The sequence below is a fragment of the Musca domestica genome, unplaced genomic scaffold (genome assembly GCF_030504385.1).
Source record: "Musca domestica strain aabys unplaced genomic scaffold, Musca_domestica.polishedcontigs.V.1.1 43, whole genome shotgun sequence".
Lineage (NCBI taxonomy): Eukaryota > Metazoa > Arthropoda > Insecta > Diptera > Muscidae > Musca > Musca domestica.
In genome coordinates this window covers 7,838,206-7,860,160 of record NW_026712332.1, presented here as the reverse complement: position 1 = coordinate 7,860,160, position 21,955 = coordinate 7,838,206, and the positions used below count along the sequence as shown (strand labels likewise).

Here is a 21,955-nt window from a genome sequence, read left to right as displayed (position 1 = left end):
AAGTGCTATCTCCTTCGTAGTCACCACGTACTCTTCCATTTAATACTATCCCTCCTATATTTTCCAATATGTTTAAAACTTGTTTGCCACGGGCATTAATAATTATGTCCTTAGACTGCCTGTTTGTATATAATTTTGTACCACGAACTATATTTTGATCTAATGACTGTTCTTTCCATTCATATCACCCATTATACAAAAGTTTTCTGGACAAACATCAGTCAAAAATGAACTGAATTTTTCAGCATCGCGCTTCCAGCAAGTGCAGTTCAAATAGACAGGAATTAGATAAAAATTACTGCCGTAAAAATCTGCAGATAAATATGGATATTCATTTGTGGGAATAAAATTAAGTCCGTATTTACGTTTTATTTCTTTTTTGAAGCCTTATAAACACCCTCTACTTGCTCTACCAAACCTACAGTTTTTAACTGCAGCTACCCAATGAATATAAAAGTTTTTGAAGTAGGATGTGAAGTTTGTTTGTTTATTTTCTAAGACATGGGTCTCGAAAAGGAAAAAGATGTCGAAATTGTTTAAGAATGTTAAAAAGTTACCGTAACTGAGACATCTTTCTAAATTTGAGACATTGTAAGATATTATATGGCACGAATCAAATTGCTATTGAGAAGACGAATTTTCATTTATATTATTTATATTGGAGGTTTGCTTGCAGAAAACATCGTATGAGTTATTAGATAACTCAAGTATGTTGACAAGAAAATCAGCATCTTTCTGTGTCGGGGCAAGAATTTTTTCATCCATCCAAGTGTATTTAATATCGTTTACAAAGATACAAAATTCTCCTAATCGGACCTTGATATTTGGCCTAATTTTTGACACGACTCTGGCAGCCTTGCGAAGATTGTATCCGGTCGTCTGTTCCAATGCAGTATAATCTTTTTGTATGTAAATATTTTTTCCTTTCAGTTGTCTCCTTGCTTCGATAACGCGTTGTGCTTCACCCTGGGTTTCGAGGGTAAACACAAACGATTTGCCAGAGGACAGCATCTTTGTGCCCATGATATTTATATCTACGTTCAGCTCATTCTTACTCATGCTAATAAGCATTTTTTTTGGCAGTCGAAGTGTTATTGCAGACAAGACCACTCACCACCACATTAGACGATCTACTTCGCCTGTCTATTACTTCTAAGCGATTCGTTAGTTTTTGAATTTCGTCTTTGAGCTTTGAGTTCTCAGTTTTTAAAACATCAACTTCTTGTTTGATGGCAGCAACATCCTCCTTCTTAGCTACATCTCTTAATTTGTCATCCAACAAATCACCTAGTTTGCTCCACGAGAATAAGTCTTGGTTTCCTCCTGTACTTTGTACTTGATATTTGGACCAGTAAAAATTTTTTTCGGTGTACAATTTATGTTGTCAGGTGATGTTGATAATAGTGTGCGCTTGATACTCATTAGATGTGGCAACACAGTAAATGCATTGATTGACTTATCGATAACTAATATCGATATGAACCACAGGACAGGTTTGAAAGAGCAGCACAGCTGATGTTTGTTTTGGCCTTTCTCTGTATTAGTTGCAAAAAAAAAAAAAAAAACGTTTTCCAGTGGAATCAAAGGTTTTCGGCCGAAGTTGTAATAAAATATAATTAATTTTCTTTGTTCTGGAGACCACAATCTTTTCTTCGACAATGACACGAACTTGGCAGCCAAAGTGAATATTGTTACGCGTAGTTTGGAAAGTAGATATTGTTTATTTTGTAAGTTTTTTGGATAACTTTGGAGCACTGATAAAAATGCGACTGTATGTAAAGAATGCAAATCATCGATTTTCAATATAATATAATATAATATAATATAATAAAATATGATATAATATAATATAATATAACTAGCTGACCCTGTCCGCGTTGCCGGCCCGTAGTTTTAGTCTATTATGCATATTTGTCAAAGCATAATTATTCAAAGATATGACTGTTATAAGTGTTCATGTACTGGTCGATTAATTTATAGTTTTTAGTCAAATGAGCAGTAATTTGGAATTTACTGTATTTTGTACACCTCATAATTGAGGGCTGACTGATTTAAGAATAGCCAAAGTTAATTACTTTTTTAAACCCATTAACACCTCAGATTGTGCATTAGAGTTCTCATAAGTCCGCCAAAAGGTGGACTTGTGGGGGTACTATTACATGGAGAAAATTCTAAAATTTGTAGATATGTTGAAATTTTTGTGTACGATTATCACCCCCCCAAATACACATTTTTAGCCAAATCCTTTGAAATAAGGTAAAATCAGGAAGTACCTTCATATGGGCACTACTGCGAAACATCGACCTACATTGAAAACTTTTTACCCCCTTATAATCCAAGATGACAAATAGAGGCCAAATCGAAAATATAGCAGAACAACATAGCATGTCAAACTGAAAAAAATTCACGTGATTTAAATAAGTAAAAATAATTTTATCCATCTTATTTGTCATTTAAATTGTAAATTGGAGACGCCATAAAGTCCATATTTTTCATCATAGTATAATTCAATGACGATTCAACAAATATTCGGTCCCGTGCTACTTTCTTATATTTATAATTTGTTCTTGTTTTTCACAATTTATTTGATTTGGGATGTACATCTATATCTACGTTCCCAACCAATATTCTCTTGGGGGTTACAAATTCAATAGAATACAAAATTTTCTTTTCTGACCACACATTAGATGTGAAAGTGGACTTGGGATACTCCAATGTGGGGACTTTACATGAATAAATTTTTATGTGGCAATTATCTGTACGATGGTTCCTTACGCCAGGGTAGCATAAATACAATTTTTTAGTGGTCAAGACCAATATGGGCCCTACTCCGAGAATTTTCTACTCCCTTAGAAACAAAGATGCCAAATAAGGGCCAAAAATAGAAGAAAATGACGAAGACTCCAAAAATAGCTTAAATCATACAATGGTTATTTATGATCGATATCATATATCATATTGCAGGTCATGCAAAAGCGATTTAAGGTATCTTAAATGTTCGGGAAGAATTTTTGGAAGGATAGAAATCCTTTTCTTACTAAAAGTCCCATTCGCTCTACTATTTTGCACCCTTTATATTTGGTACTTTACTGATTGTAGTCCCAAAAATTTTTGCATTTTGAGCTCTCATTGGACGGATTATTGTCACATGAAAGAAGTAGGTCCACGCTTTGAAATGAGCCCCATTAGTCTTTTTCGGTCATTTTTGTTTGTTTAAATGTCTGCGCATCTTCCAGCTGAAGCACGATGTAGGCCCTGGAGTTGAAAGGTAGATGTTAGTTACAATCGTATTTCGCACTTATTTTATTTTTGGTGAAAAATTGTATATAGTGAAAAATTATTCTTTATTTCGTTCACAAAAAATCCACTGAATTCAATATGATAATACAAATTGAAAAAAAAAATGACAAAAGAATAATAAAAATTGAAAAAATCTTCAACTTGTTCGCTGATTTTTTACAGCAACTGTTTAAAGATCCTTACAAAGTTTGTCAATAGAATGTACTTTTATTTTAAAATTCAATTCCATTGGACATTTTTTTTCGATATTTTCCCGTTTTGAGAATTTTTGTAATGAGATCTCTTTTTTCGTAATTTTTTTTTTTAGCGATTTTGAAAAGGTTATTATCTTCTAACTTTGGTGTGACCGCGTTAAATTATTTCGATATCATCTATTCCGTTTCGCCACCACATAATTCGGTACTACACTTCCATGTAACCCGTCATCAATTTCAGTTCTCAAGAAATCAAGTCAATTAAATAAATTGATATTAATATTCGAATTCAAAAATAAAATATAAAAAACACTACAAATGTACATTAGAAAAAAGTAAGTCAAAATGGAAAAAAATCATGCAAAATAAAACATTACTATTGTACATTTCAAAAGTCAAAATGAAAATGTTAATATATCACACTTTTACGTGATTTTTTTTTTGTATGATATCCTTTTCGGATAGGAGACAATTCCGAATTTGTATGAATCATTAAAATCAGTTGAGCGGTTCTTAAGTTATAAGCGTAGTAACTAACACAACTTTCATTTATATATATAGATGTATAGATAGATTAAAAAGTATGCGTGGTCAGTTCCTCAGCCCCCAAACAAATACTTAAGGTTGGAGGGAAGGTCAACAGTATCTCGTGCAAGAATGACTTCATTATCAAATATTTGTGTGCCACAAGACGGTAAATACATCTATGTCACTATCTATGGCGAATGATGCGCCCAAGGTTCATCTAATTTCCTATTTATGAGAGCTTTAAACTTTAGGACACATTTATATTAGAAACAAAAATTAATTTATTGTTGGAATTTTCAACAATTTTGGTTAATTTTCGCGGTTGCTGTATAGTTTGTCAAGTTCGTACTATATGTAGGCAAAATGTACTTACTGTTAATAATAAATATAGGACCGCTGGATTTGGTAGAACAGATAAAGTTAAAATTTGGAATTTGGAAACGAAGTAGCGGTCAATTTATAGCCAATATATAATTAAAGTAGATTCAATGTGAAGTTATCGATTATTCTGTGGAATAATTTTATTTTATGGATTTTTTATTATGTTTGCTTAATTATGTAACATTTTATATTTATTTTTAGGTGTAAAATTTGTGATTGGTGGTGATCGAGAAAATAAAACTCCTACAAACGAAACTATTGAGAATGTCGCAAATTGGGAGAATATTTGGTCCTGTCAAACAGCCATACCAATTTATCATATGGCGTTCAGTCCAGATGGAACATTGTTTGCTACTTGTGGACGTAACGACCGTCTAGTAAAAATTTGGTACGAAAATAAACAAAGTAAGTAAATCTTGTTTTTATGCAAGTTTAATTCGCTTATATCACCGACATAAAAAACGTGTATGTTCATTCCATGGACAATTTTAGCCTCCATATATAAATTAGCTATTTATAATATTTTGTACTTTAACTCAAACTTGGATTATGAAATAACTTCGCATAAAAGATTACATTTTTTTTTTTTTGAAGTTTAATTGCAAAATGTTTAAAAATTTAAATTGTAATGTTATAAACACACCCCAGTTAACGATGTTAAAGTTTTGGAAAAAAAAAAACAAAAAAATATGTATTGAAATAAAAGAAGAACAAAATAAACTGAGGAACATTTATATTATTGAAGAACGGATGCAAACTGAAAATAACATAAAATTTCGATGTACTATCTTTTTTTCGACACTTACATTCAAACTGTATGTACTGAAACTGAAAATTACATGTTTGTTTTTTATATACTGTTAATTTAACACGTATCCAATCGGAGTCAAAATCTCTCTTTTTACTTCATTTTTTGGGGAAAGTATCAAAGTGTGCCCCTGAACAAAAGAATTTTTAATTGCAACTAAAAACTACTTTCTTTATTCTACTTTTGTTAATTTTGGATTTTTAACTGAGTCTGCATTTTTCTTGTTGAATACAAAAGCAGGCTGCGGATACTGTTTTTCCAGGAATTTTATGCCTCAACATCTTCCTTTTTCTTTATATGACCTTTGGTAGTATGTGATAATTATGCACTAGTTTTCAATTTACGTATGGGAATATTCAAATAATATTTACATTTCCAATTGAAATATTTTAGTCAAGATCGTATAACACCACAATTAAAAATAATTTACTCCAAAGTCGTTCTATGTAACTGTTACAAACAGGTGAAAATAAGTCAACAATTTTTTTATATTATTCACCGATTCCTTTGTATTATACCATTATTTGTTTAGAGCAAGCAATACGCACTTTGGGCGGCATAGGTCTATTGTATAATTTTTGATGCATCCATTGTATTTACTTAAAATTATGCTAACATTTTGAAGACGGAATAAATATTGAACTCTTGATTTTACGTCGAATGATAGATTCACAGTAATGGAAGTATAATGGGGGACTTTTTTTAATCCTGTTATTCGAGGGATCTTAGTTTTATTCCAGGCTAAATCTAATGAACTTAGCTTCGTATAAATGTAAGTAAAAAATGTTTTGTAAATTCCGCATTTCATGCGAACTCCCCGTGTCATCGCCCTATACCACAACTAGAAGTAGGAACAAGGTGCTCAAGTATCTGGCCGGCAGCAATTGAGAAGCTGATAAAGAAACCTGGTTGACTTCTTATAACTATCGCGGCCTGTTGTAAACTATGTGGACCCAGTGTGGTCCGCCAAAGTAAGTGCTACACAATGGAAACGCATCCAGTCCTGCCAGAACGACGCTCACTGTGTTCTGTGGTGTTTTAGGTGGATGAATCATTGGACCTTTTTATTGTGTTCGGTATCGTGAAATGATAACCAGTTTTTTCTTGCCTAGAATTGAAGAAGTGAATGTGGAGGGCATGTGGTTTTAACAAGACGCCACATACATACAGACAGATAAACAATTCAATTATTGCATCAGCCATTTCCAGAACGTGTTATTTCGCACTTTAGAGACAAGAATTGGCGCCTCCAACGAGCTGTTTGACACCTTTAGATTTTTTTTGTTTTGGGTTTTTATTTGCGAATAAACCGACTACAACCCAGTCCTGGACGCTGCATTAATGAAATGCCGCAGCATTAATGCAAAACGGACATTTAAAATTTCATTAAAAGATCGCGTGTGTGTCAGCAAAGCCACGGCGGCCATCTGTTATCTTGTTCCATACATAACCATAATTCTGTCTACTTTACGACATAATAATGTTTTAATATTTGTGGTTTGTTGTTGCAAAATAGCTTTGTTTTATTTATAATCTAGAAATTGCACACCTTTTTTATTTTTATGTGAATTACCGATAATTTTTACACTTAGGGGACGCACGGTTGGTGATACCGATACTCCTGTTCATGGATGTGTTACCAATTGTGTTATGACTTTTGTGGAAAACCTCCTCTTACGGCGTAGGTTTTAGTTAAAGGAACTATTGTTGATATAAACTTTTTCCTTTATTATTTTCTTAATTAACTTGTAAATCATTCAATATTTTTTGTGCTAATTTTATGCGATTTCATTTTGTAAATTGTTATATTGTGTTATGTATATACGAAGTAAATATATTCTTGATCTGCGAGACGCTCATTAAAAATTTTAAACAGTTTTTCCATGGAACTAAAACAAACGGTCGATCGATTTTGTAAAAGAAATTATAAGCATTTAATTCATCTATTGCGCTGTTTAAAAACGAGGAAAAATATTAAGAAAAGCAGGCATCGGCTCGTTTGGAGTTCGGGCTTGACTCCAACAATTAACAATTAGAGTATAATTCATTTCCACTGTCAATGCTGACTAAATTTCAACCATTGGTTACATTCGAAATGGAATACCAAATAATTGTTCTACAAAGGGGCGCATAGCAGATAGTCATATAATACAAAATAAGAATGCATGCAATGAACTCGCTGTACGACTTATCCACTTTTTGTGAATATTTTTTGTTCACTATTCATTTTAATCTGACATTCAAATTTTCGATATCTATTATCTTACATAAGCCGTGATAATCTCCTTTTTAATAAAAACCAAATTTCCTACTTTAAACCAGCGTTCGAAAATAAACAGTACGGTACTGTACCGTTCCGAGGTGGAGTGGTACACTAAAATAATGCACCGTACCGGAACACAACCCTTAAAAAATATTTTAGTGATACTGTACCAGAGCACAGTGAGAATCGTTCTGTACCGCAGTAGGTGCACTATAAAAGGTAGTGTACCGCAGACGGAGCACTACAAAATCGTAGCGTATTACATAGCGGAACATTAAAAAATTATTGTACTGGTAGTGTACTACATATGTGTTGTTTACGATTTCTGAGAAAAATTAGATGTTTGATGTTTTTGACAATGCAAAAATTACTCATACATTTCTATGTTATGAAATAAAAGCTGATTTTTTTATTTGTCATGTATGTTTAGATTGGAATGAATGTAGGTGTAAACAAGTTAAAAAGCAGTAAGTTTGGCCTGCCCGAACTTTGAATACCCTCCATCATTTGGAACGAATTTTAAAAATTTTCAAAAAATAAAATGCTTAAAAAAATCTGTTGAAATTTTAAAAACACCGAATATAGCCGTTATATTGGGGTCTATACGACGTGGACATACATAGTCATTGTTTGTCATAAGCCATTACCATATTCAAATTCGAAACTGGAAATATACGGTGAATAATGTAGCTAAAATCATCAAAAAATCGTATATAGTGAGGTGCCGTTATATCGGAGCTGTGCGAACACCTGGACCAACATAGACGATTTTCTGTCACAAGCTGCAGTATCCATTACGAACTTCAAATACGACATCTCAAACAGTTTCGGTGGGTATTGTACCCAAACTCGTCAAAATACCGTATGTAGGAAGGTACTGATATATGGGGCCTATACGAAGGCCTCAACCTGCATAGACAATTTTCTGTCACAGACTGTAGTTTCCATTACGAACTTCAAATACCAAATTTGAAACAATTCCGGTGAATAATGTCGCTAAAATCATCATAATACAGAATATAGGGAGGTACCGTAATATAGGCGCTATACGAAGACGTGGACCAGCGCAGATAATTTTCGGTCTTAGGCTGTAGTATCCATTTCGAACTTTAAATACCAAATTTGAAACAATTCCGGTGAATAATGTCGCTAAAATCATCAAAATACCGAATATCGGGGGTACCTTTATACGGGGCCTATACGAACACGTGAACCTGCGCAGATAATTTTCGGTCTTAGGCTGTAGTATCCATTTCGAACTTTAAATACCAAATTTGAAACAATTCGGGTGAATAATGTCGCTAAAATCATCAAAATACCGAATATCCGGAGGTACCGTTATATGGGGGCTATATGAAAACGTGGACCTTCTTATGGGGCCTATAAGAAGACCTGTAACTGCATAGACAATTTCCTATCACAGACTGAAGTTCCAATAACGAACTCTAAACAATTCTGGTGAATAATGACGCTAAAATCGTCAAAATACCAAATTTGAAACAATTCCGGTGAATAATGTCGCTAAAATCATCGAAATACCGAATATTTGGAGGTACCGTAATATGGGGGCTATACCAAGACGTGGACCTGCACAAAAATTTTTCTGTGTAGTATCCATTTCGAACTTTAAATACCAAGTTTGAAACAATTCCGGTGAATAATGTCGCTAAAATCATCAAAATACCGAATATCGGGAGGTACCGTTATATGGGGGATATACGAAGACGTGGACTTGCACAGACAATTTTCTGTCTTAGGATGTAGTATCCATTTCGAACTTTAAATATCAAATTTGAAACAATTCCGGTGAATAATGTCGCTGAAATAAATAAAATAAATAATATCGGGAGGTACCATTATATGGGGGCTATATGAAAACGTGGACCTACATGGCCCATTCACGAACTTAAACTTCCTACTCGAAAAATAAACATGTGTTCAAAATTTTTGCCAACTATCTCAATTCATTCGAAAGTGCGTGAGCTAAATATATCGCAATATTCCATTCGGCAAATATGATAAAATGAGCTCAGGGTAAAGCGATTGAAATTCCAAAACAAGAACTTACACCAAAGAGTTGCATCGATGAGAAAACATTCGTTGTCCAGCAGTTTGTAAACAAACAAAGTGATCGTGTTTACTTGCCAAAGACAGGACTCAGCACCACCGCATTCAGCACATGTGAAAATTAAAGGACACCACTAAAATGACAAAAAGTAATAGTGAAGTGATCTGTTACATATTTCAATAAAAAGGACACCACAATAAAGAGCAGTGTATTTTAAAGTTGCATATGTACAAAAAAACACCACTAAAATTACAAAAAGTAAAAGTGCAGTGAACCGTCACATAGTACAATAAAAAGAACACCACATTAAATCAAAACTGAGTTCACAAAGGAAAAAGAGAAATACAGTATTTGACAGATGGAGGATGGAAAACCAGGCTCAAGACATCAACGCAGTCCTAGCGGAGATTGCCAGAAAGGATGAACAAATTGAAAGGCTTAGAAGTGCCTACATCGAACTACAACAAAGCTCAGAACAACACACTAGTACCAGAGAATCCATATTAAAGGCAATAAGTCATATTCCAATCTTTTGGAAGTGGTGAAATAGCAGTCAACAGCTTTTTCTGTAGCATCGAGTATTTGCTTTCAACTATTAACAATGAAGACTTGAAGAAGGAAGCAGTGAGATTAATATTATATGAAATAATACAAGGACAGGCCAAGAACACAATTATAAACATCTCGGAACCAGACAATTGGGAACTTATTAAAGAAACTTTAAAATTGAGATATAGACCATCGGTGGAACCTCATTATATATAGTGAATGATTGCAAACCTGAAAGTGAACAATGTAAGTGAATTAATTGTAGAAATTCAAAACATTAAATATAAGTCTGATGAATGGAAACTGATAACATAGAAGCAAAGGATTCAACAATTTTAAATAAGGACAATAATAAACAAATTAAAGAAGATGAAGTAAATCAATATGAAATAATAGAGGACAGTAAACAAAATGAAAATGAAAGAATTTATTAAGAAATAATTTATTTCTAAATACAACATCAGAGTTTTTACCTATGATAAAATTAACAATAAAAAATAAAGACTATGTAGCATTGATAGATACAGGAGTATAAGTATAATTGATGAAAACATAAATGAATTTAAAATATATAAATTGCAAGGAGTTATTCAATTTAGCACCATACATGGAATAGGAAAGATAAAATATGAAATATTAACAGATATAGCAGATCAATTTAATATTAAAGAAGGATAAATTAAGTGGAAAGTGACACCACTTACAGGACGAAGGTATAATTTTATAATAAGTATAGATTTACTCAACTCATTTAATACAGTAATAAATAATAAAATTTCTTTCAGCAATCTAACAACAAATTTTATTATAAATCCATATAAAAATATTCAAATATGTACGTTAGAAGCATCAGAGGACTGGAGTAGAATTGAACTAGGACATTTAAATACCAAAGAAAATAGATAATTATGGAGAAAGAAAATATAGAATTGTAGTGGATTATAATGAAATAACAATTGATGATAGTTTTCCATTACCAAACATTGATTCAATTTTAGATAAATTGGGATGAGCACAATATTTTACAACTTTTGACTTAGCAAAGGGATATCATCAAATATTAATAAGAGAAAAAGATAGGGAAAAGACAGCTTTTGTAACACCTCATGGACTATATGAATTTATTAGGATGCCATTTGGTTTAAAAAAGGCTCCAGCAACATATCAAAGGTTGATGAACGAAACTTTACGTGATTATATAAATAAAACTTGTGTAGTATATCAAGACGATATTCTCATATTTAGTACCTCGCTAAAAGAACATGTTAAAGCAATAACAAATATTTTTAAAACTTTAGAGAAAGCTAATTAAAAAATTCAAATAGATAAATGTAATTTCATGAAAAAGAAAAACTGAATTTTTAGGACATATTTTAACAAAGGACGCATTGAAACCTAATCCAAATAAAATAAAAGTTATACAAGACTTAGAATTGCCAAAAACAGAAAAACAAATTAAGAGCTTTTTAGGATTAAAATGTTATTACAGAAAATTCGTTAAAGATTATGCAAAAGTAGCACAACGTATAACAAAATATTTGAAAAAGGGAACAAAAATTAATACTAAAGATCCAACATATATTGAAGCCTTCGAAAAGCTAAAATTAGTAATCAGTTCACATCCAATCTTGAAATATCTGAATTTTGATAAAAAAAAAATTCACATTAACCACTGATGCATCAAACTATGCTATTGGCGCTGTGCTTTCTCAAGAAGGACACCCCGTTTGTTTTGTATCAAGGACATTGAATAATCATGAAAGAAATTACTCAGCAACAGATAAAGAATTTTTAGCTATTTTATGGAGTGTTAATTATCTAAGACCATACCTATACGAAAGAAAATTTCAAATATTAACAGTTCATCAACCAATTAAATATTTACATACTAAATACAAAGGATAGGATATATCTCCAAGACATCAAAGGTGTTTAGTTAAGTTAGGAGAATATGATTTTGATATAGAATATATTAAAGGTGGCAGAGAGTGGGAGATTTTTTGAGTAGAATTGAACAAAATAGTGACAACAAAAATGATGAAGATAATAAAACGAAAACTCAATCACACGAAGAGATAGATCAAGAATTATTTGAAAATACCGTAAATGCAATAGAAGACGATAATCAAACCTTAGCAACAGTTCATTCAGTGGAAGAAAATTTACTACACCATTATTTTATAAAAAAGGAAATAGTTAACAAATATAAGACCCAAATAATTCTTACTAATAATAAAACTGAAGAACTTAAAACAATACATGGAAAGAAAATAATTTTTATAGCCGAATCAGATTTTGACAATATGGGAGACATATTCAGGAAGTATATAACTAAAGGAAACGTAGGAATTTATTCAGAGCAATCAGAACATAATTACAACAAAGTTCAGGAAAAATTTATAGAAATGTTTTCAAATAATAGAAAACTAAAATTAACAAAGTGTACAATAAGAGCACAAGATATAGAAACAAGTCGAAGCAGTAAAACAAATTTCCTTGTACCATATCAGAGAGAATATGCATTCCGGAATTCTTGAAACCTACAATAACATTAAAATCAAAATATATTATCCAAAATTATTAGAACTAATTCAACTCGTAATAAATCAATACGAAATATGTCAGGAAGTAAAATATGATAGAAATCCCATTAAAACTAAATTTTCTCAAACAGAAGCTCCTTCTACTAAGAATGAAATTATCCACGTAGATACATATGTAATGAAAGGATTTCATTTTTTGACAGTAATCGATAAATTTTCTACATTTGCGGCAGCTTATCCAATGAATGACAGAAATACTATAACTATTATAGAAAAATTAGAGGAGCATTTCACTAGGATAGGTAAACCAAAGAAAATAGTAGTGGACAATAAATTCAATTCTATTAGACTAAAAGAATTTCTACAAAATGAAAACATAGCTTTACATCTTACTAAACCCAATAGCCATACAGGAAATGCGGATGTAGAACGTCTACATAATACAATAGCAGAAAATTTTAGAATTTTATATAAACTAAATAAACACCAATAAAACAACTTATCCAGAAAGCACTTAGGAATTTTATAATGAAATATATCATTCAACTTCAAAATTTTCACCTAAAGAGATTCAACAGGATGAAATTGATGAGAATAAAGTAAAAAAGAATATAGATGAGAATAAAGTAAAAAAGAATATAGATGAGAATAAAACTGTAATAAAACTGTAAGTTCGGCAAGGCCGAACTTTGTACACCCTTCACCATTTGGAACGAATTTGGAAATTTTCAAAAAATAAAATCCTTAAAACATTTTGTTAAAATTTTAAAAATACCAAATATAGACGTTATATTGGGGTCTATACGACGTGGGCCTACATAGGCATTGTTTGTCATAAGCCATTACCATATTGAAATTCGAAACTTGAAATAAACGGTGAATAATGTAGCTGAAATCATCAAAATATCGTATATAGGGAGGTACCGTTATATCGTAGCTGTGCGAAGACCTGGACCTGCATAGACAATTTTCTGTCTTGGGGTGTAGTATCCATTAAGAACTTCAAATACCACATCTCAAAAAATTTCGGTGGCTATTGTACCTAAAATCGTCAAAATCCCTAATATAGGGAGGTACTGACATATGGGGCCTATAAGAAGACCTGGAACTGCATAGAAAATTTCCTATCACAGACTGAAGTTCCAATAACGAACTCTAAATACGTAATTTGAAACAATTCTGGTGAATAATGACGCTAAAATCATCAAAATACCAAATTTGAAACAATTCCGGTGAATAATGTCGCTAAAATCATCAAAATACCGAATATTTGGAGGTACCGTTATATGGGGGATATACGAAGACGTGGACTTGCACAGACAATTTTCTGTCTTAGGATGTAGTATCCATTTCGAACTTTAAATATCAAATTTGAAACAATTCCGGTGAATAATGTCGCTGAAATAAATAAAATAAATAATATCGGGAGGTACCATTATATGGGGGCTATATGAAAACGTGGACCTACATGGCCCATTCACGAACTTAAACTTCCTATGGGGGCTATACCAAGACGTGGACCTGCACAAAAATTTTTCTGTGTAGTATCCATTTCGAACTTTAAATACCAAGTTTGAAACAATTCCGGTGAATAATGTCGCTAAAATCATCAAAATACCGAATATCGGGAGGTACCGTTATATGGGGGATATACGAAGACGTGGACTTGCACAGACAATTTTCTGTCTTAGGATGTAGTATCCATTTCGAACTTTAAATATCAAATTTGAAACAATTCCGGTGAATAATGTCGCTGAAATAAATAAAATAAATAATATCGGGAGGTACCATTATATGGGGGCTATATGAAAACGTGGACCTACATGGCCCATTCACGAACTTAAACTTCCTACTCGAAAAATAAACATGTGTTCAAAATTTTTGCCAACTATCTCAATTCATTCGAAAGTGCGTGAGCTAAATATATCGCAATATTCCATTCGGCAAATATGATAAAATGAGCTCAGGGTAAAGCGATTGAAATTCCAAAACAAGAACTTACACCAAAGAGTTGCATCGATGAGAAAACATTCGTTGTCCAGCAGTTTGTAAACAAACAAAGTGATCGTGTTTACTTGCCAAAGACAGGACTCAGCACCACCGCATTCAGCACGGGCCACCCAAAAAAAGTTACAAAATGAGATTCATCGCTTCTTGTCCACCAAAATCTCCGGATACCAATCTACTATTGTGTCTGTAGTATTTTTGAAAGCAAGGTTGGCACTAAAAATTCTAAATTATCCATCACCTCAAGTTAGCGCTTCGCCGAGAATGGGCCAAAATACCGCAGAGCAACATTCGGGCAGCGTGTGACAGTTTCATTACCTGTTTAAAAGCCATAATTTGTGCCAAAGGTGATCAATTCGAACTTAGATTTGTTGCAGTTTTTTTATTACCCTATGTACTATTTATTTTTATTTATTCTTCCCTAATTTACATTATAAACATATATATAGTTGTCCCTTGATGCATTATTTCTCAAAAATTGTACATACATTTAAACTTTTTGTAGCGCACATCCACGCTGCTATTGCTTTTACAACTAATTTATTACCACTTATTTAAAAAAGCAAGCACAATCTTATATTTTTTATACCCTCCACCATACTATGGAGGGTATATTAACTTTGTCATTCCGTTTGTAACTCCTCGAAATACTCATGTCAGACCCAACAAAGTATATATATTCTTGATCAGCGCAAAATTCTAAGTCGATTTAGCTATGTCCGTCCGTCTTTCGAATGAATTGAGATAGATGGCTAAAATTTTGCACACATGTTTATTTTTCCAGTAGGCAGGTTAAGTTCGGACCATGTAGGTCCACATTTTCATATAGCCCCCATATAATGGTACCTCCCGATATTCGGTATTTTGATGATTTTAGCGACATTATTCACCGGAATTGTTTTAAATTTGGTATTTGAAGTTCGAAATGGATACTACATCCTAAGACAGAAAATTGTCACCGGATTTTTTTCGAATTTGGTATTTGAAGTTCAAAATGGATTCTACACTTTAAAACAGAAAATTTTTTGTACAGGTCAACGTCTTGGTATAGCCCCCATATAACAAATTGAACCACAAATTCTAAATCTTTGTTGGCAAACAAGACAGCACCTTTTTCAAAATAGAATAACTTTTTCCCACAAAATTATTGAATAAATTAAAGAAACTGACTTTAACATAAAACAGACAAAAACAAATATGTCCAATACGATTAAAAATTTAAAATCGACAATGCAGATGAAAGAACACGATAATTTTGTAAAAAACAACGGAAGAGATACATATATTTTACATCTAATGATAGAGGAATTCAATTATTAAGCACACAAAACTGGAAACTTGTTCAAAATACAATGCACCGAGGTGAAATCAAGGCCAATATTGAATTCAGCCAATAAATTATGTGGTTGTTATCACTAGACCCTACATTTTCAATTAACATTAATGATTAATTCGCAATAATTAAGAGGAAAAAATTAAAGTTTTCGACACTTTAATAACAACATTTCACAACAAAGCCAAAATTCACATTTAAAATAGAAGATAACAGCAGCATACCATTCTTGAACATAAAAATACACAGAATGGAAATAAATTATACACGGACTTGTATATGAAACCAATATCAAAAGGAAGAATAATAAATTACCATTCCACACAACCACTTCAACAGAAACTAAATACCGCACCAATTTAATCAAAAAAGTTTTGAAACTCAGTCACGAACAATTAAAAAACAAAAATTTAACGAAAATAAACGAAATTTTAAAACAAGACAGTTAACCAATTTGGTAAACCCGATCAAAAAATCCAATCCGAAAGTACACCAAAAAATGGCACATTTGGTAACACCAACAAATACATTCACATTTGCACACATACATACATTAAAAAATATTTGGAATTTGTGGAAAATTTTGGAAGAATCTGGAAAATTATTCATAGGTTCCCAAAAACGTTAAATTTTTTGGAAAAATTGGAAAAAATTGTTGGCAGTTGAGAAAGAATTTTATAAACATTTGTCCATCCGCAAACATAATTGGAATTTTTGGTGTATTGATCCGCCATTTTTGGAAGTTTTACAGAAGTCGCTACTTTTGTAAACCAATGCCATTTTGATTGACACAGACACATACAAGCCTTTTTGGAAAGGTTTTTTTTGATTATCTTCCATTTTTTCTCTTCTTTTTTTTGGAAAATATTTACATACAAGCATCTACTTTTCATTGAACAAAACTATTTACATAATCGCCATATTGGAGTAGCCATACAAAATTGGAATTAGAAAATTGGCGTCTCTACAAGTGGACAAACGTTAAATTTTAAGGTTAACTAACCTCCAAGGTTAGTTTGCATATGCAAAAAGAACCTGTGAGGTTTTTAAAATATTTGTTATACTTTTTTCTTCTGATCTTTTTTTCAACATCGGGGAATATATAACATATAACAATGTTTTGACAATTTTTTTGATCCATTTTGCTGAAAATATTTGGAATTTTGTCGAGATTAATTTTTACTTTCTAAAGTTTGTTGGTTGAAATATTTGATTTTTCGTTTTTTTCTCTTCTATGAAAAAGTATCCAAATTAAGATTTGGATCTGTACCCAAGCAATCCCACACATATGAATCTGTTTGTCGATGTTGTATATATATATATATATATATATATATATATATATATATATGATATGATATATATATATATATATATATGATATGATATATATATATATATATATATATATATATATATATACAACATCGACAAACAGATTCATATGTGTGGGATTGCTTGGGTACAGATCCAAATCTTATATATATATATATATATATATATATATATATAAGAATGAAATTATCCACGTAGATACATATGTAATGAAAGGATTTCATTTTTTGACAGTAATCGATAAATTTTCTACATTTGCGGCAGCTTATCCAATGAATGACAGAAATACTATAACTATTATAGAAAAATTAGAGGAGCATTTCACTAGGATAGGTAAACCAAAGAAAATAGTAGTGGACAATAAATTCAATTCTATTAGACTAAAAGAATTTCTACAAAATGAAAACATAGCTTTACATCTTACTAAACCCAATAGCCATACAGGAAATGCGGATGTAGAACGTCTACATAATACAATAGCAGAAAATTTTAGAATTTTATATAAACTAAATAAACACCAATAAAACAACTTATCCAGAAAGCACTTAGGAATTTTATAATGAAATATATCATTCAACTTCAAAATTTTCACCTAAAGAGATTCAACAGGATGAAATTGATGAGAATAAAGTAAAAAAGAATATAGATGAGAATAAAGTAAAAAAGAATATAGATGAGAATAAAACTGTAATAAAACTGTAAGTTCGGCAAGGCCGAACTTTGTACACCCTTCACCATTTGGAACGAATTTGGAAATTTTCAAAAAATAAAATCCTTAAAACATTTTGTTAAAATTTTAAAAATACCAAATATAGACGTTATATTGGGGTCTATACGACGTGGGCCTACATAGGCATTGTTTGTCATAAGCCATTACCATATTGAAATTCGAAACTTGAAATAAACGGTGAATAATGTAGCTGAAATCATCAAAATATCGTATATAGGGAGGTACCGTTATATCGTAGCTGTGCGAAGACCTGGACCTGCATAGACAATTTTCTGTCTTGGGGTGTAGTATCCATTAAGAACTTCAAATACCACATCTCAAAAAATTTCGGTGGCTATTGTACCTAAAATCGTCAAAATCCCTAATATAGGGAGGTACTGACATATGGGGCCTATAAGAAGACCTGGAACTGCATAGAAAATTTCCTATCACAGACTGAAGTTCCAATAACGAACTCTAAATACGTAATTTGAAACAATTCTGGTGAATAATGACGCTAAAATCATCAAAATACCAAATTTGAAACAATTCCGGTGAATAATGTCGCTAAAATCATCAAAATACCGAATATTTGGAGGTACCGTTATATGGGGGATATACGAAGACGTGGACTTGCACAGACAATTTTCTGTCTTAGGATGTAGTATCCATTTCGAACTTTAAATATCAAATTTGAAACAATTCCGGTGAATAATGTCGCTGAAATAAATAAAATAAATAATATCGGGAGGTACCATTATATGGGGGCTATATGAAAACGTGGACCTACATGGCCCATTCACGAACTTAAACTTCCTATGGGGGCTATACCAAGACGTGGACCTGCACAAAAATTTTTCTGTGTAGTATCCATTTCGAACTTTAAATACCAAGTTTGAAACAATTCCGGTGAATAATGTCGCTAAAATCATCAAAATACCGAATATCGGGAGGTACCGTTATATGGGGGATATACGAAGACGTGGACTTGCACAGACAATTTTCTGTCTTAGGATGTAGTATCCATTTCGAACTTTAAATATCAAATTTGAAACAATTCCGGTGAATAATGTCGCTGAAATAAATAAAATAAATAATATCGGGAGGTACCATTATATGGGGGCTATATGAAAACGTGGACCTACATGGCCCATTCACGAACTTAAACTTCCTACTCGAAAAATAAACATGTGTTCAAAATTTTTGCCAACTATCTCAATTCATTCGAAAGTGCGTGAGCTAAATATATCGCAATATTCCATTCGGCAAATATGATAAAATGAGCTCAGGGTAAAGCGATTGAAATTCCAAAACAAGAACTTACACCAAAGAGTTGCATCGATGAGAAAACATTCGTTGTCCAGCAGTTTGTAAACAAACAAAGTGATCGTGTTTACTTGCCAAAGACAGGACTCAGCACCACCGCATTCAGCACGGGCCACCCAAAAAAAGTTACAAAATGAGATTCATCGCTTCTTGTCCACCAAAATCTCCGGATACCAATCTACTATTGTGTCTGTAGTATTTTTGAAAGCAAGGTTGGCACTAAAAATTCTAAATTATCCATCACCTCAAGTTAGCGCTTCGCCGAGAATGGGCCAAAATACCGCAGAGCAACATTCGGGCAGCGTGTGACAGTTTCATTACCTGTTTAAAAGCCATAATTTGTGCCAAAGGTGATCAATTCGAACTTAGATTTGTTGCAGTTTTTTTATTACCCTATGTACTATTTATTTTTATTTATTCTTCCCTAATTTACATTATAAACATATATATAGTTGTCCCTTGATGCATTATTTCTCAAAAATTGTACATACATTTAAACTTTTTGTAGCGCACATCCACGCTGCTATTGCTTTTACAACTAATTTATTACCACTTATTTAAAAAAGCAAGCACAATCTTATATTTTTTATACCCTCCACCATACTATGGAGGGTATATTAACTTTGTCATTCCGTTTGTAACTCCTCGAAATACTCATGTCAGACCCAACAAAGTATATATATTCTTGATCAGCGCAAAATTCTAAGTCGATTTAGCTATGTCCGTCCGTCTTTCGAATGAATTGAGATAGATGGCTAAAATTTTGCACACATGTTTATTTTTCCAGTAGGCAGGTTAAGTTCGGACCATGTAGGTCCACATTTTCATATAGCCCCCATATAATGGTACCTCCCGATATTCGGTATTTTGATGATTTTAGCGACATTATTCACCGGAATTGTTTTAAATTTGGTATTTGAAGTTCGAAATGGATACTGCATCCTAAGACAGAAAATTGTCACCGGATTTTTTTCGAATTTGGTATTTGAAGTTCAAAATGGATTCTACACTTTAAAACAGAAAATTTTTTGTACAGGTCAACGTCTTGGTATAGCCCCCATATAACAAATTGAACCACAAATTCTAAATCTTTGTTGGCAAACAAGACAGCACCTTTTTCAAAATAGAATAACTTTTTCCCACAAAATTATTGAATAAATTAAAGAAACTGACTTTAACATAAAACAGACAAAAACAAATATGTCCAATACGATTAAAAATTTAAAATCGACAATGCAGATGAAAGAACACGATAATTTTGTAAAAAACAACGGAAGAGATACATATATTTTACATCTAATGATAGAGGAATTCAATTATTAAGCACACAAAACTGGAAACTTGTTCAAAATACAATGCACCGAGGTGAAATCAAGGCCAATATTGAATTCAGCCAATAAATTATGTGGTTGTTATCACTAGACCCTACATTTTCAATTAACATTAATGATTAATTCGCAATAATTAAGAGGAAAAAATTAAAGTTTTCGACACTTTAATAACAACATTTCACAACAAAGCCAAAATTCACATTTAAAATAGAAGATAACAGCAGCATACCATTCTTGAACATAAAAATACACAGAATGGAAATAAATTATACACGGACTTGTATATGAAACCAATATCAAAAGGAAGAATAATAAATTACCATTCCACACAACCACTTCAACAGAAACTAAATACCGCACCAATTTAATCAAAAAAGTTTTGAAACTCAGTCACGAACAATTAAAAAACAAAAATTTAACGAAAATAAACGAAATTTTAAAACAAGACAGTTAACCAATTTGGTAAACCCGATCAAAAAATCCAATCCGAAAGTACACCAAAAAATGGCACATTTGGTAACACCAACAAATACATTCACATTTGCACACATACATACATTAAAAAATATTTGGAATTTGTGGAAAATTTTGGAAGAATCTGGAAAATTATTCATAGGTTCCCAAAAACGTTAAATTTTTTGGAAAAATTGGAAAAAATTGTTGGCAGTTGAGAAAGAATTTTATAAACATTTGTCCATCCGCAAACATAATTGGAATTTTTGGTGTATTGATCCGCCATTTTTGGAAGTTTTACAGAAGTCGCTACTTTTGTAAACCAATGCCATTTTGATTGACACAGACACATACAAGCCTTTTTGGAAAGGTTTTTTTTGATTATCTTCCATTTTTTCTCTTCTTTTTTTTTGGAAAATATTTACATACAAGCATCTACTTTTCATTGAACAAAACTATTTACATAATCGCCATATTGGAGTAGCCATACAAAATTGGAATTAGAAAATTGGCGTCTCTACAAGTGGACAAACGTTAAATTTTAAGGTTAACTAACCTCCAAGGTTAGTTTGCATATGCAAAAAGAACCTGTGAGGTTTTTAAAATATTTGTTATACTTTTTTCTTCTGATCTTTTTTTCAACATCGGGGAATATATAACATATAACAATGTTTTGACAATTTTTTTGATCCATTTTGCTGAAAATATTTGGAATTTTGTCGAGATTAATTTTTACTTTCTAAAGTTTGTTGGTTGAAATATTTGATTTTTCGTTTTTTTCTCTTCTATGAAAAAGTATCCAAATTAAGATTTGGATCTGTACCCAA

The 21,955-nt window shown here is 31.9% G+C and overlaps 1 protein-coding gene across 1 annotated transcript in view; it reads left to right on the top strand.

Moving 5' to 3' along the window:
* Window positions 1-21,955, top strand: part of LOC101895517 (dmX-like protein 1) — a 181,707-nt gene that overhangs the window by 133,650 nt on the left and 26,102 nt on the right. The window contains exon 4 of the mRNA XM_059127245.1: window positions 4,605-4,808. Within this exon, the coding sequence (XP_058983228.1) occupies window positions 4,605-4,808 (204 nt within the window). The remainder of the gene's footprint in view (window positions 1-4,604; window positions 4,809-21,955) is intronic.